Genomic DNA, 20,969 nt, shown 5'->3' with positions numbered 1-20,969 from the left:
TATATCTCCCCGTGAGCCCTACGTTGAGCCGTGTTCCCACTCTGCCAGAAATAAACCAACCAGCGATCATTTCTCCTTGATAGTGGATCCAAGTGCCAACACCTACTACGTACGTAAAATTATTAACAAGGGTTACGACCACTTCAACGGGACAATATCTAGAATCCCTAAGTAGAAAGACGGAAACGAGACGCTTGGACTCTGTTATTCTGAAATTGACAGTCTCGAGAACTGTCACCAATGACGGTCAATATATACATACATATATATACACTCCTCAATTGATATATACACATATCTACGCCTATTTACAAATCACCCGCTGTAATCCACAACGGTTATCAAGCGCACCGCCCCCGATTCGAGTGCGCCGCCAATGCCATCTACCGTCGCCTCCGACTTCGTATAAGCGTTAGTCACAGTGGCAGCACCAGAAGTAATCGTTGAGCAGGCCTCTCCGTCGTGATTACAAATCTTCATACCCTGAACCGTCTGCCCAGCCGCCTGTGCCTGAATAGCGGAGACATCCCATCCGGACCAGCCCTTGTTGCTCGTATTTCCGAAATCGAACTCTCCCCAAGTGCACGAGTATCCACCGTAATCATCAGTGGGGAGTGAAGAACCCTTTGCCGCACCCCAAGCGCCCTGTGAGTTCTCGTCAAAGGCGACATATTTCGTTTCGCCGGCGCCCAAGGTGAACTTCAGGGCCGAATTACCGTACCAACCGTCCAACTTGCCGTCGGGGCCGACCTTGTTCCAGATAACGACGGTCCAGTCCTCAGTGTTGCTGCCGGAGAACTGGACTACGTATTTGTATTGGTATGCGTTGCTGGGGCTGACTTCGAGGATGTTGCTGCCCCATGGGCTGCCGATGTTACCCCTATACTCGATTCCGCTGCCGCTGGAGCTGGTGCGCTTTCCGAATCCTGTGGTGGAAAATTCCCCACTGGAGGGAATCGATGTCCAGCTGGCAGATCCGCCTGCTGCAGTAGCGGTGGCTGCTGCGGTGCTCTCGGCACTGGGAAGGAGGGAAGACACGTCGACGGAGACACCAAGGCTGGCATTGAGGTCAAGATCGACCACGTCTTTGCGTGTATCAGCGGCGGTGATTTCGGCTGGTGCTGCCGTAACGGTCGTAGTACCGGCGGAGGTTGGGATAGGAGCACCGCCTTCCCCGGTTAGAGTCGTGGTGACGGTAATGATCTCCAGGTCGACAACGGTCATAACGTCTAGATCAGCAACGACCCCAACGTTAACATCTCTCACATCTAGGCCCACCTTTGGGCCTGCCAGCTCAAGATGGGCGGGATGGTGTTTGTGCCGACGTTCATGGCCATGCAAGCGAGCAAGGCCCGAGTCGGCAATAGCAACGAACAAAAGGAGTGACTTCCACTGCATTGTGGATGATATCAAAGTAAGGAGCGTTAGCAAAATTGCATGAAAGGAGTGGAAGCTATCGAAGCTGAACGATCGAAAACCACAGAACGAGAGCTCTTCGAGGTGTATATAAGCTCGCTGGTGTATCGCACAAAATCCCCAAATGTTTCGGACCAAGTGGAGTCAGACAAATTAATCGTCAGCACTTAGACCCGATATCCATAGTGAAATGAGGGCTAAAGTTGGTTGCTGCGTTTCAATTCACACCGTCGGGACGAGTAATCGTAATGACGAGTCGATAGCCCAGAGTCGGACAGCTAGATGAAGACCATCTGAAATGCTCGAAAGTCATATTAAACATGACGATGGGGGCTTCTTTTTGCATACGCACGTATTGTGGCTTCTAGTGGCTTCTGATTGTTGATGTTTTCCACAATCTTACATTCAGTCACGAACATGCCATTCGTTTCCTACGGAACGCATCCCTTGCGTCGTCACCTTTTTCGACCAGCCAACGTACACTGTTATCCATACTTGAACCTTGCGCTCCACGAATCAGAAACTTCTGCCCCTGGAGTCCAAATTAACGGTAGCATCGAGCCATGTCGGGATTGGCTGTGGCATTTTCTGGCGCAATGCTGTGGCTCTGTTGTCGGCATAGTTCACTGTGGGGATGGTTGATTCCGAGGTCCAGACTACTCGATGCATTAGCCAGAAGCTTGTTATACTCAGGCAGACAAATTCCTCCGCCACAGAGTTACTCGTCGATGAAGTTGTCAAATTAGATATGGTTCCTCTCTCCCTTTGTTATAGCATCAACTTCCGTAGATTGATCGGCGCCACGTGTGGCGCAAACTGACTCAGTTTCCATTTACTACAATGATTCATATTGAGACTTAATCCACGAGGTAGACTTTCCCTGTGTCAATGTAGAGCTACACTAAAGGTGAAGAGAAAATAAAAGCCGAAAAGTTGGTGCTAATAACAGTGGGTCCAGCGTACGTATACTACTTGAATCGTCTCCCGGTTTGCCGGCCACCAATCGATGAACTTCACACTAAATATGTTTACCGACCGTGCAAAAATCCTTATCAGGTACGGGGATTCAATTACGAACACTTCACTAACAGCTCTTTTCTTCTTACTGAAGTGTGTTCTTGTCCGGTGTCGCTCTTCTCATGGGATAGGGGCTGGTGCATTTCTGCATCCCTTGAGTAGTAACGGGATATTTCACACAACATGCAAAACTCCAGCTATCCAAATATATTTTTCCACTTATACTAACTAGGTTAATTACAGGAGCGGAAACTCCAATTTAGCCTTACCTTGACCTGAGGTCTTGTTGCGGTCCTACTTGTTGCTGCCATGGTAGGGCTGGAGTTGTCGTTTGACGCCCCATACTGTACAAGTCCTTGAGACATGAGTCATCACGCTTGTGGCCTTGCTCTCATTAAAAGGTTGGAAGCATTCTCGAATAGAATCTGGGACTAACACTTGAGGTCTCTTCTAGAGCAGCCGGAAATACCAGGACTACATCGCTGGCCTATCATGCACGGATACACCAGAACACTTGTGGTAAAGAGACAGGTACCATCCTACCTTTGCTGCAATCGTCTTTAATATTATGTCATTTCTCCCTCATGGTCACTAATGCATCTCCAATATGGGGGCTTTGTTCGCTAGGGTAGACTCGCCGCTCTGGTTTCTCCGTGCGATATATCGACGTGCCCATACAGACCTTAGCGTAAGAGTCACATCAGCTGCAAGCTCCCACAATGCAGTGGAAGCCTTCTGATGCAATATGCATGCTGTCGCAGATACACTTGAATCAAGACTCAGTATGAAATGCGAAGACCAAAGTCACATCCCTAGATCCTACGGATGTTTGTCATGCTTAACGACGCAAGGGGCTGCAGGTATCCGTAGCATTAGTAGCCACAGCAAAAGCCGAGCATGTTACAATAAAGTCTAACTCAATCACCAAAAATACATCAAAATCATATCCTCTAAGGACGCTCTTTGAACTAATTCCGAAACCCCCTTTGCCCTCCCTCTTAACCCCTCATCGTCTCCGTTGCTAATCTATCCAAAATTAGAGAGCACTTCGGCGTTACGTTGAATCTAGCCGGGATATCTTTCAGAGAATCGATGGGGTTGGGGGAGGTGATGGTGTCTTTACGCGATAGAGATAGGTATGGTGAGGATGCGGAAATATGTGGTGCTGTCGGTGTTAAGACGGAGAGAAATTTATCTGGAGAGAGGGGTTTGAAGCCCGAGAGGAAGATTAGGGCCGTTCGGTGTGTGGATTTAGGTGTACTATTGATGCTGGGTTGATTGTAGGTTTATTTGATCGGAATTTGGAAGCTGGAGTTACCTCCGATGATTGACCTGTGCTTCGATTTTTCCCAATGTTGGCCATGGAGTGTATTGAGTCAGTATATATGGATTTAGGTGATTACCGCTTTCATTCATGAATCTATGATATGTACATTGGTTTCTGGTTTGACATTATGGTTCAATATCTAGAAAAAGACAAAGGCTATCAATCATGCAATGCATAACATCGGTCATGGTCTGGTATATAACGCGCTAAAGGGAAAGAAACAATCATTAGAGTGCAAGGAGAAGACCTGCGCCTGCGAGGCCAGAGAGAAGTTGTCTCGTATTGCTTGTCGGCAATGCTGCCGAACCTCTCGAGGAAGATGTCTTCCCAGCCGTAGAGTCGGAGCCAGTAACATCGGAGTCGATTGTGACGGTATGCACAAGGTCGGTGGCGGACGAAACTGTGGCTGAGGTGACGGGAGACTCTACCGGGGTGGCACCGGGCACAGCGCGGGTTCCCGTGCCGATCTCCAAGATTTCATCTTTGGTAGGTGAAAAATTGGTATTGGCGAGGGATATCTCATTGTTAGCGAGGTCATACACAACGTATGCGCTTCGAAGGAAAGTGTCTCCCAAGATATACATGGAGTTTAGGCTATTCCCAGCGGGGACAATGCCGAAGGCGCAAGTGTTCTTGGGGAAGTTGGGTGCACGGGCTTCAAGGACTAATTCGCTAATTCGAACGCTGATAGTCGCCCCAGAGAAGCTGAATACTACGTGAGCATTCTTTTTTTGCAAGTCGCAGTCGACATAAGCGATCCCGTCTTCGCTGAGGAAGGTAGCGTCAAACTCCTTGTAGATCTGGTTGACAAGTTTTTCAGGCAGATATGTTAGGGTCGTGCCCGAATCGAGTAATACCACCAGGGGAAGTTGAGAGGAGTAATCGGTGGGCTCGTTGCCGTGTTCCACGGAAACACCGGTCAGGGTAACAGCCAAGTAGGAATACTGCCCATGAAGGGGTACAATGGGCACAGTCTGAAGAATGCCCTTGTACATGGCCTTGTTAACGCCGCCGAAGAGGATGGAGCCTCGGCTTGCTTTGGGATTGTTGAGCCACAGGCTGTATGCGGGTGATTTGATGGCACCACTATCGACAAGGGCTTGTGGGAGATTGGCGTATTTTTTGCCTTGATGTGATGCTTCACTCGTAAGAGCCTCATAGGCTACACCGACGATACCCTCTGACAGAAAGCAAAAATGACATGTTAGCCAGCAACATCGCTTCGGATACCAATAGTAAACTCACGTGTGACTGTAGTTGACTCGGCAACACCAAACTGCATATCATCAACCTTCACACCACCCAGGGTAAGTTTATCAGTCGCATAGTAACCGTGGGCATTTGTGCCGTCGCCGTAGGTTGCGTTGAAATCAATATCCAGGTTCTTGTATGTAGAGGATGCGTGGGTATCATAAACGCCAAATGGAGCGCACGGATCATTATCAGACGAACAGAAAGACGAGTCGGGGATATTCACCCATAGGTCGCTGCTTCCAGTATCTAACGCCACCGAAAACTGCTGGGCGGGCGTTCCCAGTGTCAGATTTAGAATATAAAAACTATAATACTACTAACGTGCATTAGCTGTCGGTCCATAACTCACTAGCGGTTAAAGTAACGGAATGTAAAGGGGAGACAAACATAATTTGACAGAGGCAAGTTGAGTGTCGAATCTCTTTTATGCAACCCACCAGTAACTTGCTTACGCTCAATGGGCAGCTCGACAATGGCCGGAACATCGCGCTGATTGAGATTGAGGGCATTCACAAATGAGAAGCTCGTTAAAGCGAGAGATATGAGAGATGTGCCCAGCATCTCGTAACCAACAGCGCCCACTCCCCTTCTCGGCCTTGTATCTTCCTCCTGTAAACAAATGGAAGAGGGTTTGGGTGCTGGACAAAGCTTATAAGTTGAGAATGTTGCCTCGCCTTACGACACCGGATGGGGCGGAAAATGAGAGATGTAGCCTTGCGATGCGACGCAAATTTCTATAGCTCCCACCTAGAGTGTATAGCGTATATTGAACACTGACCGTTCAAACAGAACAGCCAGTTACCTGCGAGGGCCGCGAGGCTAAGCAATGCATTAAAAGGCCGCGAGCCAGTCAGGCAGAAGCCGGATCGCCGGCGCCTCGGCCTTATGCAGCGAGACATAATTAGTTCCGTCTAGTCCGGTCGGGTTCCCTAGTAATAGCTGGTGAGTCAACGGGGTCTCACTTGGAGAGGTGGTCCAATCGCATTATACCCCCTGATTAATCGTATTGTAATTCTGACTGTGAGCGGCTAACCTACCATAACGAGGCCCGTTGGACTCTGTACCATAAAAGCCAGGAGTGGACCGAGTGGGTGGGTTTATATGAGCTCAGATTGGAGATTTGCAATGGTTTCTGGAGACAAGCCCCGATGAAAAGAAATAGCTGTCGGTATCCTTCCCCCAATAGGATAGATGAATCCAACCTTATGTTCTTTATCTTTTTTTTTTTTCTACATTTTGACACTCAGAGACAATTTCCGAAATGGGGAAAAGAAGCTGGTTGACTGACAGCTGGACCGAAAAATTTTCTCCATGGTTCAACAACTGTGGGTCAATCGATCAATATCTCTTTCGGATGAAAATTCTGAGACAAGCCCAACACCGTAATCTTAGCAATTCTGATAGGTTGATCCTCACCTTGGCGGGTGATATTTCAAAGCACGAGGCTACTATGCGCTTGGCATGTCAGCTCCTTTTTACGAGACTCAACCCCTATTGACACCTTCGGGATATCGGCCCTTTATTGTATCTACCAACCTTGAAAGGCAATAATTGCAAGAGGTACTCGCTACAGGGGGCTCTAGGTAGAGATCCCTCATTTTAAGATATACTAGTTCGTAAGGCTAGTAGATGTTTTATGGTCACCTTTTCTTTGTCTCGGTACAGCGTGAGCTGCCCTTTGCAATGCAGACATCTTCCCTCACCAAAAAAATGGCCAAGTTGAAGTTACATTACTTCCACCGTGTACCAGATGGGAAGATTATAAAAAGGCACTTAAGTGGCCTATCATCGAAAGCACGCGCTTGATATTGAAGCAAAACTGTTTCAACACACCTTGCCCTAAAATGGAAGGAAATATATGGCAGGTCCCGGCCTTGGTATGGCCCGTGGTTAGACATGTATAAGTCTCTATTCAGGTGAAAAAGCTCTAGTTTATTTTGTTCGAAAGATACCATCTACTTTAGGGTCAATCTATTATTTGACTATGTTAGAATATTTTGTTAAAGAGTATTGAGCCCTGGCTCCCCGAGGGTTGAATATCTTCAACCCGGCGCCTCAGGCTCGAGAGGGACAGGTTATGACGCAATGCTTAGTCAAATACCACCAACCAATCAGCGTCCATCGGTACCTTTCCACCTCCAACTCAATCTTCATGTCAAAACATATTCCATTGAAAACGCATCATCTCAACTGTTATCTCCCCTCTACTCCGAATTGCAACACTCAATTCCTCCAATCTTACCCACGCCACCATGTTCGCCGCTCGTCGTCTCACTGCTGGTGTTCCCCGAGCCTTGTCGCAGAGAGCTCTCTTCCATAGCACTGCTCCCGCTTTCGTCCAAAAGGGCGACTCCATCCCAGATCTTGATGTCTTGGTTGAGAACTCCCCCGGTAACAAGGTCAACCTCGCCAAGGAGCTCAAGGGAAAGGGCGTCATTGTTGGTGTCCCCGCGGCCTTCAGTATGTACCCTTTCTTCCAGAAGGATTTCCAACTCTGCAATTCTGACATGACGTTCGTCAACAGGCCCTGCGTGCTCCAGCTCTCACGTCCCCGGATACATTAACCACCCGAAGCTGAAGGAGGCCGGCCAGATCTTCGTCGTCTCGGTCAACGATTCTTTTGTGTAAGGGACCGCATCCGGCCCGTTCGCAGCCCAATTGGCTGACCATACAGAACAGCATGAAGGCGTGGGCTGAGTCTCTTGACCCCTCTGGCAAGAGCGGTGTAAGTACAATCTTTACGAAGAGCTTTTCTTGTCCACCGTCGCATGCTAATGGAAGCAACTTAGGTCCGCTTCTTGGGCGACCCTGCCGGCAAGTTCTCCGAGGCGCTCGACGTCACCTTCGATAGCACCTCCATCTTCGGAAACCACCGCAGCAAGCGTTATGCCCTCCTGGTTGAGGACGGCAAGGTCAAGGAGGCTTTCGTGGAGCCCGATAACACCGGCCTCGATGGTACGATGGCTGTCCCCCTTGCGCTGCTCTTCAATTACTAACCTCTCTCTAGTGTCCGCGGCCGAGAAGGTCCTCGCTTAAAAAAGGACTATATAATGATTCATACAGAAACTGCATACTGTATGCATATGTAGAACAAACCAATCTATCTACCGCATAATTGTCATATCTTTTTTTATTTCCACCAACCATAGCCAAGGCTAGGATAATATAGCCCCCAGCTGGATAGCAAGACAATGTACATTAATAAAAACTCCAACGCCTGCCTATATGCTTCCAGCGTGTCGTAATACCCAGGATATATCAAGTTCTGCGTGGGCCCCCGTCTCTCGGCCGTAATGCAACAGGTTCCAAAACGTTCCCTCAACCACCGGAATCTGCGTCTACTGCTGCATCGCCTGCCACTGTTCGGGGGTGTAGCACTTCGGCGTCCAGGCGTGGATCGCCGCGATCTCCTCCTTCAGAACCGAGTTCACCAACCGGTGCCGAGCAAGCATGGTCTTCTTCTCGAACTGCGGCGACACAACCACCGCCTGGAAAGCCTGGCCGCAACCACCTGTCGGATCGAAATATACGTCAGCGAATGTATCCTTTCGTGTCGAATCAAACGTCCACAAGTCCCTGTAATTGCCAAAGCGCAACCGGATTCTGTATTGTAGTCATACCCGAAAGGTCCTCAATCTCGACATGCTGTGCCTGCAACTGCTCAATCAACTTGGTCTTCAGTCCATCGGCGGTCACGCCCGAGGTAGCGTCTGCCATAGCTGCGTTGACGGCTGCGAAGGAGCGCGCGGAGATCGAAAAGGCCTGCCTGTGATGGAGGGGGGCGCGGAAGAAGTACCGGCAGCTTCTGCTTAAGAGGGTGGAGGTGCGGGAGTACATCAAGCGGACGGGGAGTTCGTCGATCGGGTGCAGGGGAGAGAAGGCGACGAGGCGAGATGAGGTTCACGGGAGAATTCGATGAGGGTTGGGGAGTATCAGTGTTGAGGCGGCGCAAAGAATGTTTTTGTATGCTTTCTCTGTCTCTACGGAATTGATATCTGATGACGGAGGATTAATCATCATCGTTCCGTTAACCTTGTGTACTGTAAGAATGAATGCCCGCCAAGTCACGTGATATGATATAGGCTTACTAAATTCCGTCGGCCCTCGGGTTTCCTAAAGGGGTATCCGAAGCTCTTTCGAGATATACACGAAATCCTCTTCTCCATGGTGATGGCACCTGGCACTTGCTTTATACCATGATTTGAACTGAGGAGACACTCGACAGGTTGGTGAAGGTTCTAGTCACACAGCATTGTTTGTCTTTTGGCTCATAAACCTGAAACGTAGCGAGAGCTGGGCTTGCATGCACGAGCATCAGCTGGAGAGTATTGGGTAACTACTTTCTGTACCTAAACTAGCATGCACTCAATATCGGGAACCCGGTTCGTCTTCTTGTTCTAAGAAATGGAGGATCTTGGACGCTAGGTAGACATGTGACACGTGCATGGTTGATAGTCGAAAAGCCAGGGGTCGGTGAAGACGAGTTCTATGGCATTTGTCAGGACAAAGATTAAAAGCGATTGTATAAGCTATACCTTCCTCATAGCGTTGGAGATACGCGCTATTCTAACATGCCTATCAAAATAGGTCCTAGACGAACATAGCCAAGAGTTAATCCAGAAGGTACAAAATATGCTAGTAAAGGACTGGAGAGAGTCTGTCCCTAGGAATATGGCGGTAGTCCAATTTACAAATAAACTGAGAATGCAGTCTTAGCTCACAGAACTATAAAGAGTATATCAGTATCTACTTATACAATAACGGGTCCAATATCGAAGACGAGATTGATACGATGCTTGATGCAAAGCCACAGGTAATTCCGTCTTCAATCCCCCTATATTTGGCACTGATACTGACATGCGCAACGCTATAACTGAATAAAATGTATCTTGTTTATAACTGAGTGGGTCTTGAGGCAGAAAGGAGATCGGATAAAGCAAGGCCCCATTGGCCACGGTTCTGAGGTCGAACTTACACTGTGCGATGACGATGATCGGCCAATTGCCCCTTGCACAGCACTTCACAGGTGATAAGAGCACAATGTTGGTTAAAATTAGTAAGTAGGCTTTATACATAGGAGATAATTGGATCATCAGCTGCGAAGTTGTATCTAGTTGATCTAACCCAAGACACTGCTTACTGTGACAAATTTAGCTCATTGGAGCCAATGAGAGCAAGAAATTACAAAACGTACCAGTGGATGATCATAATAGGTCTCATTCAACCATTGAACACAATGAGTTCTTCATCGCTGGTCTATATTAAATTGCATGTTATATCACGGGACACGCCTAAACTGCGGTACCTGCAGGATCGCGTCGCGTTCCAGGCGGTGTAGCACAAAAGGAGACATGATACGATACCTGTAAGAGGTACTGCTGCTTATACACGTAAGACCGGAATTGGCCCCCGGCAGCGGATCACTTGACACACCCCCATACTCTTTATCTGTCTTTGACTATACATTGTTCAGCTAACCAGTTTCTGTACTCTACTAGTACTAATCCACCTTGAGCCAAAGAAATAAAATGAGCTCACCGGAAAATGAAGAGGACCTTCTCGACATCAAAGAAGACCTCATCGCCATTCTAGACGATATTCGGTCCACAGGTTCCTTTGTGACAAGCGCGAATCTTCACACCGCAGTGAATCCCGGCCTTTACATTCCAAGTGTGGGGAATATTCGGCTTCCGATATCCGTGGAGGATGCGAAGGCAATTATTCAGGCCTCCCATCTGAGTCCCTATGGGAAGGGAACAGAAACCCTAATAAACGAATCAGTACGGAAAAGTTGGCAACTCAACGCAGACCAGTTGGCTCTCCAGAATCCCCTATGGCAAGCACAGATTGGCATGCTCGTGAACAAGGCTGTAACTGGCCTTGGACTGAAGGCAAACTCCCAGGAGGTGAAGGCGGAGTTATATAAATTACTGATCTATGAGGAGGGTGCATTCTTTTTGCCGCACCAGGATTCTGAAAAGGCCGATGGCATGTTCGGAACGCTCACTGTATGTCTCCCGTCGAAACATGAAGGAGGGGATGTGATCGCCTCTCACCAGGACGATCGCATCACATTCAAAACCGCATCCACTTCCGAATTTGGCTTTTCATGGGCGGCATGGTATGCGGATGTCACCCACGAGGTAAAGCCTGTTACATCTGGGTATCGGATTGTTCTGATTTACAATTTGATCCACCGCCCGTCAGCCGCGCTCCTAGATTTTCATGGCAGTAAGACGGAAAAACTTGTTCGTCTGCTGGAATCTTGGGCCCGCGCCGCTGATGAAGACCCCATGCAATACCTAGATGGTTGGGATGAGGGTATAAGAGACGCCTGCCCGCCAGCGCTCGTCTATAAACTTGAGCACCAGTATACCATGGCGGAGCTTAGCTTTTCTCGACTCAAAGGGGTTGATCAGTCGCGTTTTGCAGAACTCCAGGATGCATGTAGGAGAACGGGGTTCAATATCTTCTTAGCTAACATTGAGAAAATAGACATTGGTGGAGTTGATGATGATGGGTACTATGATGGGTACTATGGCGGCTACTCTGACCGGGATGACTATGCTGGTAATGGTACTTACCCCATTAGAGACCTCATTGATTCCAGCCTCGAGTTGTCGCATGTGGTGAACTCAGAAGGCATTACGGTCGGAAGGCATATACCCTTCAGAGAGGACATGCTAGTTCAAGAGGGGGTTTTCGACCGCGATCCAGATAATGAAGACTTTCAAGGCTTCACGGGCAATGAAGGAGCTACAACGACACACTTTTACCACGAGACAGTAAGTTATTATGATAGTCAGAACTGCTATTGTGCACACTGCTATCCCCCTTGAAACCCCGGCTTCTCACGGTAGCTTCACAGGGCGCATTAATCATCCCTGAAAGATTTCGCTTCTTGTTCGCATGTCAGCAGTTAAAACGCGGACAGGGCGATGCTAAACAGTTTCTGGAAGAATGTCACCATGTCGTCTCAGAACGGCCAGATGATATGCTGGCCAAGCAAAAGCTGTTACAAGTATGCAGGGTAATACTAGCTTCATCAAGACATAGCGACATAGAACATGACAAGGTTATGCAAATTGCACTTGAACTTGCTGACCTACAACTCTTTCGCCGGATCATGGAGTCGCTTGGTGGTAAATTCTCGCCCTCCCAGATTGCCAAAATCGCCAAGATTATCTCACAGCATGGCCTCGCCAGTATTCGCACGTCGTAAGTCGAAGCCATACTATTGAGCAACATTTCTTCACTAATCTACCCTTATAGACTAGACAAACTATTTGGGAATGAAAGATATGGCACACAGAAATTGCTTTTTCGACACATGAAATTGCTTTCTGACTTGGTCAAAGACTTTCACTCCATTTGCGGGCAGCAGGATCAAAAGGCGTTGAGTGAGGTATTTCAGTGGCAGGATATCACTTTTGATAGAATTCTATCTACTGAACTTGGAGGTTCAGAATCAGACGGGCATGATCTGGCAAAAGTGTTGAATGATTGCCCTATACCAGGGACACTCGGAAGGTAGGATGTTCTTCTCTGATAAAGATTACAGTGCTGACTGTGTCAGGGTTATGGCTTTCTTGGAGAAGAAGTCGGAGAACACCGCTTTAATTGTGTCATTCATTACATCGGCCCATGACTACTCGCACACAGGAAACCTAGACAAGGGTGAGGTGGATGCAATGTTTAAAAGGCTTTTTCCAGAGATTGTTCGATCTTTCAAAGTTGAAAGGGGAACACGCCTACGCCCTGGTGAAACTTATGCCTGGATTTCTTACTGCCATCCGCCGGAGAAGACCTCACGGATATCCCCAGAACTGGTAGTCAAGTTGATTCAATCAGCGGACGCTACAGACAACGATATCACGGGAATAATGAACACCCTTACTGAATATACTTTAAATGTTAAGGGAAGCGAAATGGAGAGCGCCTTTCATGAATTCCTACTTCCCGTGGTGAACGGCCTCTGTGGGCACATAAAAGCAACAAAGCGTTCCTCTACCACCGGTGAACGGCGATTTATCAAACAGGTGTTGACCAAGTATGTGACTGACTACGTCCAAAGTGCCCCTTCGCCGCCACCCGACTGGAGAGAGAGGACTTCTATCCGATGCCACAGTCCGGACTGTCGGGACTGCCCCTCTCTGCGTCGATTCATTAATGATACATCCAAGAAGACCAAGGATTTTCCAATCGCAGAAAGGCGCAGAAAACACTTGGACCAGCAACTTGATAAGTCCTGGTTCTACACGACCACCATAAAAGAGCGCTCACCCTACACACTTCGGGTCGTGAAAACAAAGGCTATGCTTGTTTCTAACTACCAAGCATGGACCATACGAGCAGGAAATGCGCAGGCTAAGCTACAGCCATTGTTGCAAATGGGCATCATGGAAGAGATCCTTGGAGATGCCTATGACTCTATCTTTGCGCACCAAAATCTCGCAATCTCCAATACGTCACAGGCAGTCCTTAGCCACTGGAATGCTCGAAACACAGTTCAAAGCACAGTGCCGGCCAAGCGCCCTTTTGAGCGATGAAAATGATCTCCTTTCGCCCACACTTACACTTTCTCTCTCCCTCTTTTTTTTTTTTTTTTTTTTTCATCGATGAAGGAGTTTGCTTCGGCTTTGAGGACCCTCGTTCTTCTCAATTTCGGGAAAGTCTACGCAATATTGTATGGTTCTATCACTAGAAAAACTGTCGAATATGCAAGTGCTCGTTGCTGCAGTATTGATTTAGAGGGGAGGTGATGAACGTGTAGAACTTTATATCCATAATACCTCGTTCGGATCAGTCAGTTCATCCTACTGTTGTTTGGTTTGCATCCTTAAGTGGCCTGGAAGGCTGACATCTACCAGGGACTCCTAGCATCATTCTTGAGATGCTACATGCGAAAGTCACACATTCGAATTAAAAGGTGAAACAAATTACGTGAATTTTTCTCAAGAGCAGCTGGAACAGCCGTTTGAAACTGAGTTTTGTATTTTGAGGCCTACCAAACGAGCTTAGGGAGAGACGCAGCCAGACAGTAGTTCTTTTTGCGAAGTGTGGCGTGATCTATAAAGTAGAATTAATCCTGGAATGTGTTGTCAACTCGGGGAAGGCGAACTTCTTCGTTCAAAGCGCTCGGACTGTCGTGGTCAAAGCACTACTATTCGACAATGGCATCCCTTCTCCGACAAAATCTGCCAACTTGCCTTCGGCGAAGCACTATTAGCAACAGGGCATAATTTCAAGCTGCTGTTGCTCTGCATTCTAGAATGATGATGCCCTGGAATGAACGGATAACACTTCATTTTCAACTAGCCCACCAAGCGGAACATCAATGCCGAGCTCCTCAGAAGAAGCACGATCATTTCCCACGAGTGGACTTCAAACCATCGAGGCCAATCAAATAGTCGAGGAGGAGAAACTGTATGGTTACCGGGCAGATCGATTTTTTGCTGTTCAAATGGAGGAGGCTTTCCAAGAACGTTACCAAACAGTCGCAAATCTTGAATTTTGGTTCGTCATCAACTATTTGGCTAACTCGGGATCTGAAGTAAGTGTCTGCGGTTCCTGGTATAGTGGAATTGAGCTTACTGATACAGAGACCATCAATATGTCGCCGTGAAAGTGCATGTACATACTTCCCCGGTCCACCGTGAGCTCCCATTCTACGATCATACCAGCCACCGTGTGACAGATAGCTCACATCGAGGTCGGAGAAATATCCGGCGACTACTAGACTCCTTTGAAGTAGCCAGTGAGTATGGCAAGCAATAGTCCTTGCATTACAGCTTGCGCAAATGAGCCTACGGGTATTGCACCTACACCCCTCTCTTAATAATTTATGACGTTTATCGGCTGTTTCTTTACTAATGTATTGTAGATGTACATCCAAGAAATATGCTCCTGGGTCTCTACAGTAGCATCCACATGCAAAAGCTCGAGGTAAACGAATTCACATCTCCAGTACCCCGCAATATGCTTCATTTCAACTTTCTTACGCAAGAATGCTGCCAAGATGTCTATTGCTCTAGGTCTACTCTAGGTCATCTATGCACCCATTGGCTAAATGATCGTGCACACCACTATTAATTCGGGTAATTGTGTACGTGGAGATTGGTCAGATGCTGTGCTTACCATTACATCCCGCGGTCCACCCAAGGGGGCCGTCCGGATACTTAGTGTTTTGCGGGGCATCCTAGGGTTGGCTTCACAAATGTCATTTGATCAAGTCGGAATTTGCGAACCTCTCGCGTTTTCAGAAGCCTTGTTGCCTTGGACCGGCTCACACTTATAGAAAGTCCCTTGATTTAGAATTCCTATACATATATTCTGTAAACCTTAAAAATCTATCGCTTTAACCTGCCGAAGGTAGGTTCGCATTACCGGGTTTTCATCGTCTGCATAGCTTCTCTTAGACTAATTACTTCTCTAGCTCAGTACGTGTCAGTTCACATCTGAGTAGTATCAAGAACAGGACTGCTAAAATCTCGCAATATACTCGCTCCGGAATATAAGTGATTCATATACCTGTCAAGTAATTAACGGACTGCCCAAACACCACAACCACACAGGGAGAGATCGGATCTCACGGTGGGGAATAGTTCTGTTAATCCCAGTAAATAATTATGACGGATGATGCACGCGATTATTATAGATCATCGGCCCTACTGGTAGGTGACACATATCTGGACATTACTAAAGCACACCTTTCAGCCATTGAACCTTTTCGGGGAGAACAGCTGAACAGTATACAGCTTGTTATCCACTCTCATGACCAAGGCGACAAGTCTACCTTGATTGCTTCAGAAGGCAACTGGACATGGTTTGAGCTGGTAATTATGACGGAAGAGGATAGAATCAGAAAATTGGACGAAAAGTCTGAATGTATTTGAATGAGCCTTGAGAATCGCTTAATTACTACTGGACCCGGATGGTTATGGAAGAACCTCTCTCCCCCTATTCCTGTACTGGCTTGGCTAATGCGTGCTTAATGCGGCATCATGGAAAGGTATTCTATAAATTTCACATATTGATTAGATCCCTAACCGTTCGTGTCATATCAGTTAGGTCACTTTTAGGATGGTACTAACAAAGCTCCAGGGAAATGAGCGCATCGCAGTCCGCATATGTGCCCTTTTCCCAACTTGGAAATCAAATTCAAGGAAGCCAATTTGATTTTCTATATTGGTTGCAAACTATGTACAATCTTACCCACACTGTTGATGTTGTGTCCGATGCTAATTGAACCATAGTCGAAGGACGTGAAATCCCAGACCCGACATTGGTGCCTGTCCGTGATGATAGACCAAACCATCCTAGTCTCCTCGAATTGCTAGGTGGAGATATTACCGGTTGCAACGCGGAGCAACTGAGGGTGAAGCTCCAGTGGCACAACAACAATAAAAACCTGCCGGACATGGCAATCCATGAACTCCAGACCATTAATGAAGACGCCATGAGGGATGTTGAAAGAGACTTGGGAGCTAATACCCTGCTAGTTATCGAATTTGGAGCCCTACGTGGCACGGATATCGCGATCTCTACACTATCATGGCATCAAACAACAGAAGATATTTCCAACAAGTTCCTGAACAGCTCCTCTCTCCCCAATTCAAAGCGAGATTTACATCTTTCGGCCTGTGAGGGCATGGTCGAGAAAAACAACCTAGATCAAGACCAGAGCATAGACCGGGACACACAGGTTGTAATATTAACGAAAGGCCATCTCACAGGCTCCTCACTAGACGTGGCATTACAGAGTCCCAAAAAACCCGTGTTGGATGGAGTATGTAGTTGTAACGGCCAAGCCCCACCCGTGTACCCAGTTGAGAGATGCCCTCGGAGGGAACAAAAGTCCGGAATGAATCCGGTTTTCAAGACCTCAGATGAAGCCTACAAGCTAATGAATCCATGTTGCACACAGTAAATCCACTGTAGTTCAGTGCTACCGGACATGTATTTATAAGGCCTTGAACAAGAGCAACCAGCGTGCCCTGGGATCTCCACCCCATGACGCGTTACCGATAGTGAAGGTAAACGATTTGCTAGACATAATGAAGGGCCATCAAGAAGGCCTGCAATTTCCGGTCCGTTGATAGTAAATTACCAGACTAAGAACAAATTCAAGTTTCTAGCCTCTGAAGAGCTTCATAGGTTTGTTAGCGTAATCACCGAACTAGCCGGTACTGGTCATTCTCCGTATCTAATAAATAGTCGTGTCGATTCAACTTTGCTAGTCGGAGCTCTGGTATAAATCTTGTCATGTTCTGCCCACTCGTTACATGTTTGGAATCGTAGTCAGGAGCTTCACAGTACTGTATACTTGGAAAAGTCAATCCTATATCCGAATTACAGCTCAGGCTGACAGAGGGTTTTAGCGCGTGCGACATAGGGTGCTCCTAGGATTGGAAGGTTTCAGACTTATACCAAATCCAATAGTCTTTCGATAGATCTTAGCAATATGCCACACCTCTCAACATCTTGCTTGGTAGAATTCGCATAGCTGGACCGTTGGCTGGGGAGTTTGTTGCAGTATGAACGAGCTCCAGCTTATCAGCTTGATTTCTCACTGGGACGACATGAATGATGAACCACAAAATCCTCAAGCCACAGTGATTCTAATTTCCCAACTTCTCTATCTTTGTTGTTCCAGACCGAGGATGATGTATCAATGGAAGATATCTTGGTACCCATGACCCATAAGTGACCTAATAGAAGGAAGTTATGCCTGTATGAGAGTGCTCCACGCTCGCCGAAGCTGCATGGCATGACATATTTCGCGGAGATAGCAACGATAGGCTGATGTGCAAGAGATTTAGCGCTATAGCGATCAAGAATTCTTAAAGGTGGCTGACGGGAAAGGGTGAGAATGGCAATGCGACATGATTTCAATGTGAAGCAGAGGCTCAACTTAGGGGCTGAGATGGCGAACCTGAAAAGTTGATCCCGCCATAAAACCATATCATCATGCACTTATATCTAGGGCCACTCAGTCAAGATTACAAAAGAGTTGCATGTTTCTCTTTCCTGGAGCTCAAGTGCGAGGTACAATTATACGACGTAGATCAATTTCCCCCGTATCATTTACATTAACTTGGATTTAGTCGAAATATGAACGTGTGGGTTGAGATCATTATCACGGACAAAACTGAGAAGGAACTCGGTATAAGCAGCACTTTCTCCCACTGGGGGAAGCAAATTGAGAGTATATACTTCTGGTTCCATAGCCATCGACCCTTGCGTTGTGATACTCTATTATTTGTATGTATAAAGTATGACAATTGCCATTCGACAACCCAAACTTCAGTGTCACAACACTTGGGCTACTTTGAGCCCATATACTCGAATATGTAGCCGACTGTAGGGAGTAGTATATATGTTAAAGTCTCAAATTTATTTGGGCTCACTTGGGATTTAGTAAACGGTTACTAAGATACTGACCGGCTGATAGTTAATTGGGGGACGATGCACGGATCGCGGCATTTGAATGTTTATCCTCAGTTCTATTTTCCATTTATTCTTATCTCATCTCCGAATATTGAGTATTTGTCGGGATTAGTTCCCTTTCCGCCTCACTGTATCTACTTATCTAGGAGCTTTACCCGAGCCAGACCCATATATCACCGGAACGCCCAACCAATCGCTAGCCACCAGATGAAGGGATGCGATGTTTACAATGGGGCCTTTCCGCACGGTAGCTTCAACGGCTTCAAGGCTAGTTTTTAGTGGGTTGCATCAGCCATGCAGACACCGAGCTCATCCTCATTTATGAGCCAATAGGGGTTATGGAGTTACATTCAATGCTGAAACCCACTGACATGGTACTTCCCCCCGTCCTTGAGACCTGACTCGTAAGAATTTTATTGTTCCTTCTCCCTTGCCAAAAATATCCATGTTGTTCAAGTAAAGAACCGGTCGTAATGGCTGCATTGGCATTACTAGGGATAGGGCTGGTCACCTACTGGGTGGCTCAAGCCATTTATCGCCTCTATTTCCACCCGCTAAGCCACATCCCGGGCCCCAAATTGGCCGCCATCACCGATGGCTACGAATTCTACCACAACATCATCAGAGGAGGCCTCTTCATCTGGGAACTGGAACGACTGCACGAAGTCTACGGTAGGCATTAACCACTACTCCCCAACCCACCAAATCCCCAACTGACACACTTACCAAGGCCCCATAATCCGCATCAACCCCCGCGAGGTCCACATCAAAGACCCAGAATACTACGACGAAATCTACGCTTCGACCCTCCGCAAACGCTCCAAGAACCCCCTTCACGTCGCACAATTCGGCCTCCCAGGCTCCGGCTTCGCGGCCATAGACCAGGAAGCCCATCGCCAGCGCCGCGCCCCCGTCGAGAAATACTTTTCCAAACGTGCCATTGAAAACCAGGAGTCTCTTATCCAGAATAGTCTCGACAAACTCGTCCGCCATTTCCGGGACGCATATCAAGCCCATGTACCTGTGAGCCTGGATGCGGCGTTTGCGGCGCTGACGTCCGATGTGATTTACCAGTATGTGTATGGGTTCAATCCAAATAGCCTTGATAAGGAGGGGTTTAACGCGAGTGTGCGTGATGGGATTAATGGGCTTATGCGGCTGGCCCATTTGCTTTATTTTTTCCCCTGGTTGCAGACGGTTATGAATGCGATGCCGCTGGGGGTGTTGAAGATGTTGAATCCGCCTGCGCATGCGCTGGGGAGTCAGAAGAGAGAGTTGTTTGATCTGGGCATTGGGGCGTTGGTGAGAGCGGGTGAGATCTCCGGGTCGAAGGCTACGAGTGAGGCGACGTTGATTGATATGCTTGCTGCACCGAGTACGCCGGAGCATATGCGGGAGCCGCAGAGGCTGATGAATGAGGGCTTTGCTTTGGTTATTGGGGGCACGGAGACGACGGCCAGGTCGCTTTCGCTTGCAGCGTATCACCTATTCTGTAGGGAGGATATTCGGAGGAAGCTCCGCGAGGAGCTGAAGCAGGTTATGCCGACGGTGGAGTCCCGGCCGACGTGGAACGAGTTGGAGAAGTTGCCGTATATGGTGTGTAGTGCCCCCCCCCCCCCTTCTTTGTTTGATGTCGTCGCTGAAAATGTTGATATTCTATGTAGTCTGCCGTGATTAGCGAATCATTGCGTCTTTCGACTGGTATCGCAAATCGATCGCCTAGAGTTGCGCCTACTGAGGCGCTGGTGTACAAGGGCTATACTATCCCGCCGGGAGTAAGTTGGCTCATTGCAACACATGTATTACGAGTCTAACTCAAAGACAGACCCCAATCAGTGAAACTAATTACTTCATCTTAATGGACCCCGAAATCTTCCCTGATCCCCACACCTTCGACCCAGAGAGATGGATACGAGCTGCTGTAAAGGGCCAGAGATTGGACCGCTATCTGGTGAACTTTTCAAAGGGAAGCCGGATGTGCGTGGGTTTAAAGTACGTTAGAGTTCTTCTCTTTAACTTTTATAATGCTAACGATTTGTGTAGCTTGGCTTACGCGGAGCTCTTCCTGGTTCTCGCTACGATCGTTCGTCAATTTGATATGGAGCTGTATGAGACACCAAAGAGCAATCTTGAATTTGCGCGTGATTTCGGGATGCCGTACCCCGATAAGGGAAACTCTAGCGTGCGGGCTGTGATTACTGGTCTTGTTAGTGAATGAGGGTAGGATATTTTGGAATGTGTTATGGTGGAGCGCATTGATCTACTGTGATGCTTTGCGTTAATCAGGGACAGCGTTCCGGTAACCTGGGAGCAAATATGGTCAACATACGCAATGACTAGAGTGAGATACACATAAAGAAGAAAGGGATGGTTGATCCAGGATTTATGTATTGGTGAACTGTCATAAGTGGTATAATTCTTCATAGGATAAAAAAAGTAACAATCCCGAATAGAGTCCCCGTTATCAGACAGCGATAGTCGGCCGTATCGCCTAGCTATTCCAGCG

At 47.6% G+C, this 20,969-nt stretch overlaps 7 protein-coding genes across 7 annotated transcripts; 4 read left to right on the top strand and 3 right to left on the bottom strand.

Annotated features, from left to right (window-relative positions):
* Positions 1–315: 315 nt before the first annotated feature.
* On the bottom strand, positions 316–1,398 carry BDW43DRAFT_319080 (putative allergen Asp F4-like; the record flags this gene model as incomplete). The annotated part of the gene is made up of 1 exon (XM_032048830.1): positions 316–1,398. The coding sequence occupies one exon, from the start codon at positions 1,396–1,398 to the stop codon at positions 316–318; it is 1,083 nt and encodes a 360-aa protein (XP_031900839.1).
* A 2,429-nt stretch (positions 1,399–3,827) lies between these two features.
* BDW43DRAFT_274799 (pepsin-like aspartic protease) lies at positions 3,828–5,827 on the bottom strand (the record flags this gene model as incomplete). The annotated part of the gene is made up of 3 exons (XM_032041775.1): positions 5,402–5,827; positions 5,006–5,327; positions 3,828–4,940 (listed from the first exon to the last, which is right to left on the bottom strand). Coding segments are annotated over exons 1-3 (1,004 nt in total), but the record flags the coding sequence as incomplete, so codon positions are not given.
* A 1,364-nt stretch (positions 5,828–7,191) lies between these two features.
* BDW43DRAFT_274797 (peroxiredoxin family protein) lies at positions 7,192–8,115 on the top strand. The gene is made up of 5 exons (XM_032041774.1): positions 7,192–7,474; positions 7,539–7,638; positions 7,694–7,739; positions 7,804–7,969; positions 8,022–8,115. The coding sequence occupies exons 1-5, from the start codon at positions 7,267–7,269 to the stop codon at positions 8,048–8,050; spliced, it is 549 nt and encodes a 182-aa protein (XP_031900837.1). The 5' UTR covers positions 7,192–7,266; the 3' UTR covers positions 8,051–8,115.
* A 237-nt stretch (positions 8,116–8,352) lies between these two features.
* Positions 8,353–8,731, bottom strand: BDW43DRAFT_310674 (BolA family protein; the record flags this gene model as incomplete). The annotated part of the gene is made up of 2 exons (XM_032047009.1): positions 8,353–8,525; positions 8,635–8,731. 2 exons carry the CDS (start codon positions 8,729–8,731, stop codon positions 8,353–8,355), a joined length of 270 nt encoding a protein of 89 aa, XP_031900836.1.
* A 1,684-nt stretch (positions 8,732–10,415) lies between these two features.
* BDW43DRAFT_274789 (2OG-Fe(II) oxygenase) lies at positions 10,416–13,603 on the top strand. The gene is made up of 4 exons (XM_032041773.1): positions 10,416–11,799; positions 11,883–12,232; positions 12,287–12,544; positions 12,591–13,603. The coding sequence occupies exons 1-4, from the start codon at positions 10,543–10,545 to the stop codon at positions 13,561–13,563; spliced, it is 2,838 nt and encodes a 945-aa protein (XP_031900835.1). The 5' UTR covers positions 10,416–10,542; the 3' UTR covers positions 13,564–13,603.
* A 748-nt stretch (positions 13,604–14,351) lies between these two features.
* BDW43DRAFT_310672 (uncharacterized protein) lies at positions 14,352–16,943 on the top strand (the record flags this gene model as incomplete). Its single annotated transcript, XM_032047008.1, has 3 exons — positions 14,352–14,567; positions 14,617–14,647; positions 16,270–16,943. 3 exons carry the CDS (start codon positions 14,352–14,354, stop codon positions 16,941–16,943), a joined length of 921 nt encoding a protein of 306 aa, XP_031900834.1.
* Positions 16,944–18,885: 1,942 nt separating this feature from the next.
* On the top strand, positions 18,886–20,867 carry BDW43DRAFT_66597 (cytochrome P450). The gene is made up of 5 exons (XM_032050353.1): positions 18,886–19,135; positions 19,194–20,059; positions 20,128–20,238; positions 20,289–20,455; positions 20,507–20,867. The coding sequence occupies exons 1-5, from the start codon at positions 18,937–18,939 to the stop codon at positions 20,679–20,681; spliced, it is 1,518 nt and encodes a 505-aa protein (XP_031900833.1). The 5' UTR covers positions 18,886–18,936; the 3' UTR covers positions 20,682–20,867.
* Positions 20,868–20,969: the final 102 nt, after the last annotated feature.

The sequence above is a fragment of the Aspergillus alliaceus genome (genome assembly GCF_009176365.1).
Source record: "Aspergillus alliaceus strain CBS 536.65 unplaced genomic scaffold BDW43scaffold_19, whole genome shotgun sequence".
Taxonomy (NCBI): Eukaryota; Fungi; Ascomycota; class Eurotiomycetes; order Eurotiales; family Aspergillaceae; genus Aspergillus; species Aspergillus alliaceus.
Note: the sequence above shows the minus strand (reverse complement) of the source record. Positions and strands in the feature narration are given on the sequence as shown.

Coding starts and splice junctions, on each gene's coding strand:
- BDW43DRAFT_274797 (XM_032041774.1), top strand. CDS start 7,267: ATGTTCGCCGCTCGTCGTCTCACTGCTGGTGTTCCCCGAGCCTTGTCG. Junction 7,475..7,538: donor TGGTGTCCCCGCGGCCTTCA/GTATGTACCCTT, acceptor GTTCGTCAACAG/GCCCTGCGTGCTCCAGCTCT. Junction 7,740..7,803: donor ACCCCTCTGGCAAGAGCGGT/GTAAGTACAATC, acceptor GAAGCAACTTAG/GTCCGCTTCTTGGGCGACCC.
- BDW43DRAFT_274789 (XM_032041773.1), top strand. CDS start 10,543: ATGAGCTCACCGGAAAATGAAGAGGACCTTCTCGACATCAAAGAAGAC. Junction 11,800..11,882: donor CACACTTTTACCACGAGACA/GTAAGTTATTAT, acceptor GTAGCTTCACAG/GGCGCATTAATCATCCCTGA. Junction 12,233..12,286: donor CTCGCCAGTATTCGCACGTC/GTAAGTCGAAGC, acceptor CTACCCTTATAG/ACTAGACAAACTATTTGGGA.
- BDW43DRAFT_66597 (XM_032050353.1), top strand. CDS start 18,937: ATGGCTGCATTGGCATTACTAGGGATAGGGCTGGTCACCTACTGGGTG. Junction 19,136..19,193: donor ACGACTGCACGAAGTCTACG/GTAGGCATTAAC, acceptor ACACTTACCAAG/GCCCCATAATCCGCATCAAC. Junction 20,239..20,288: donor GCTATACTATCCCGCCGGGA/GTAAGTTGGCTC, acceptor ACTCAAAGACAG/ACCCCAATCAGTGAAACTAA.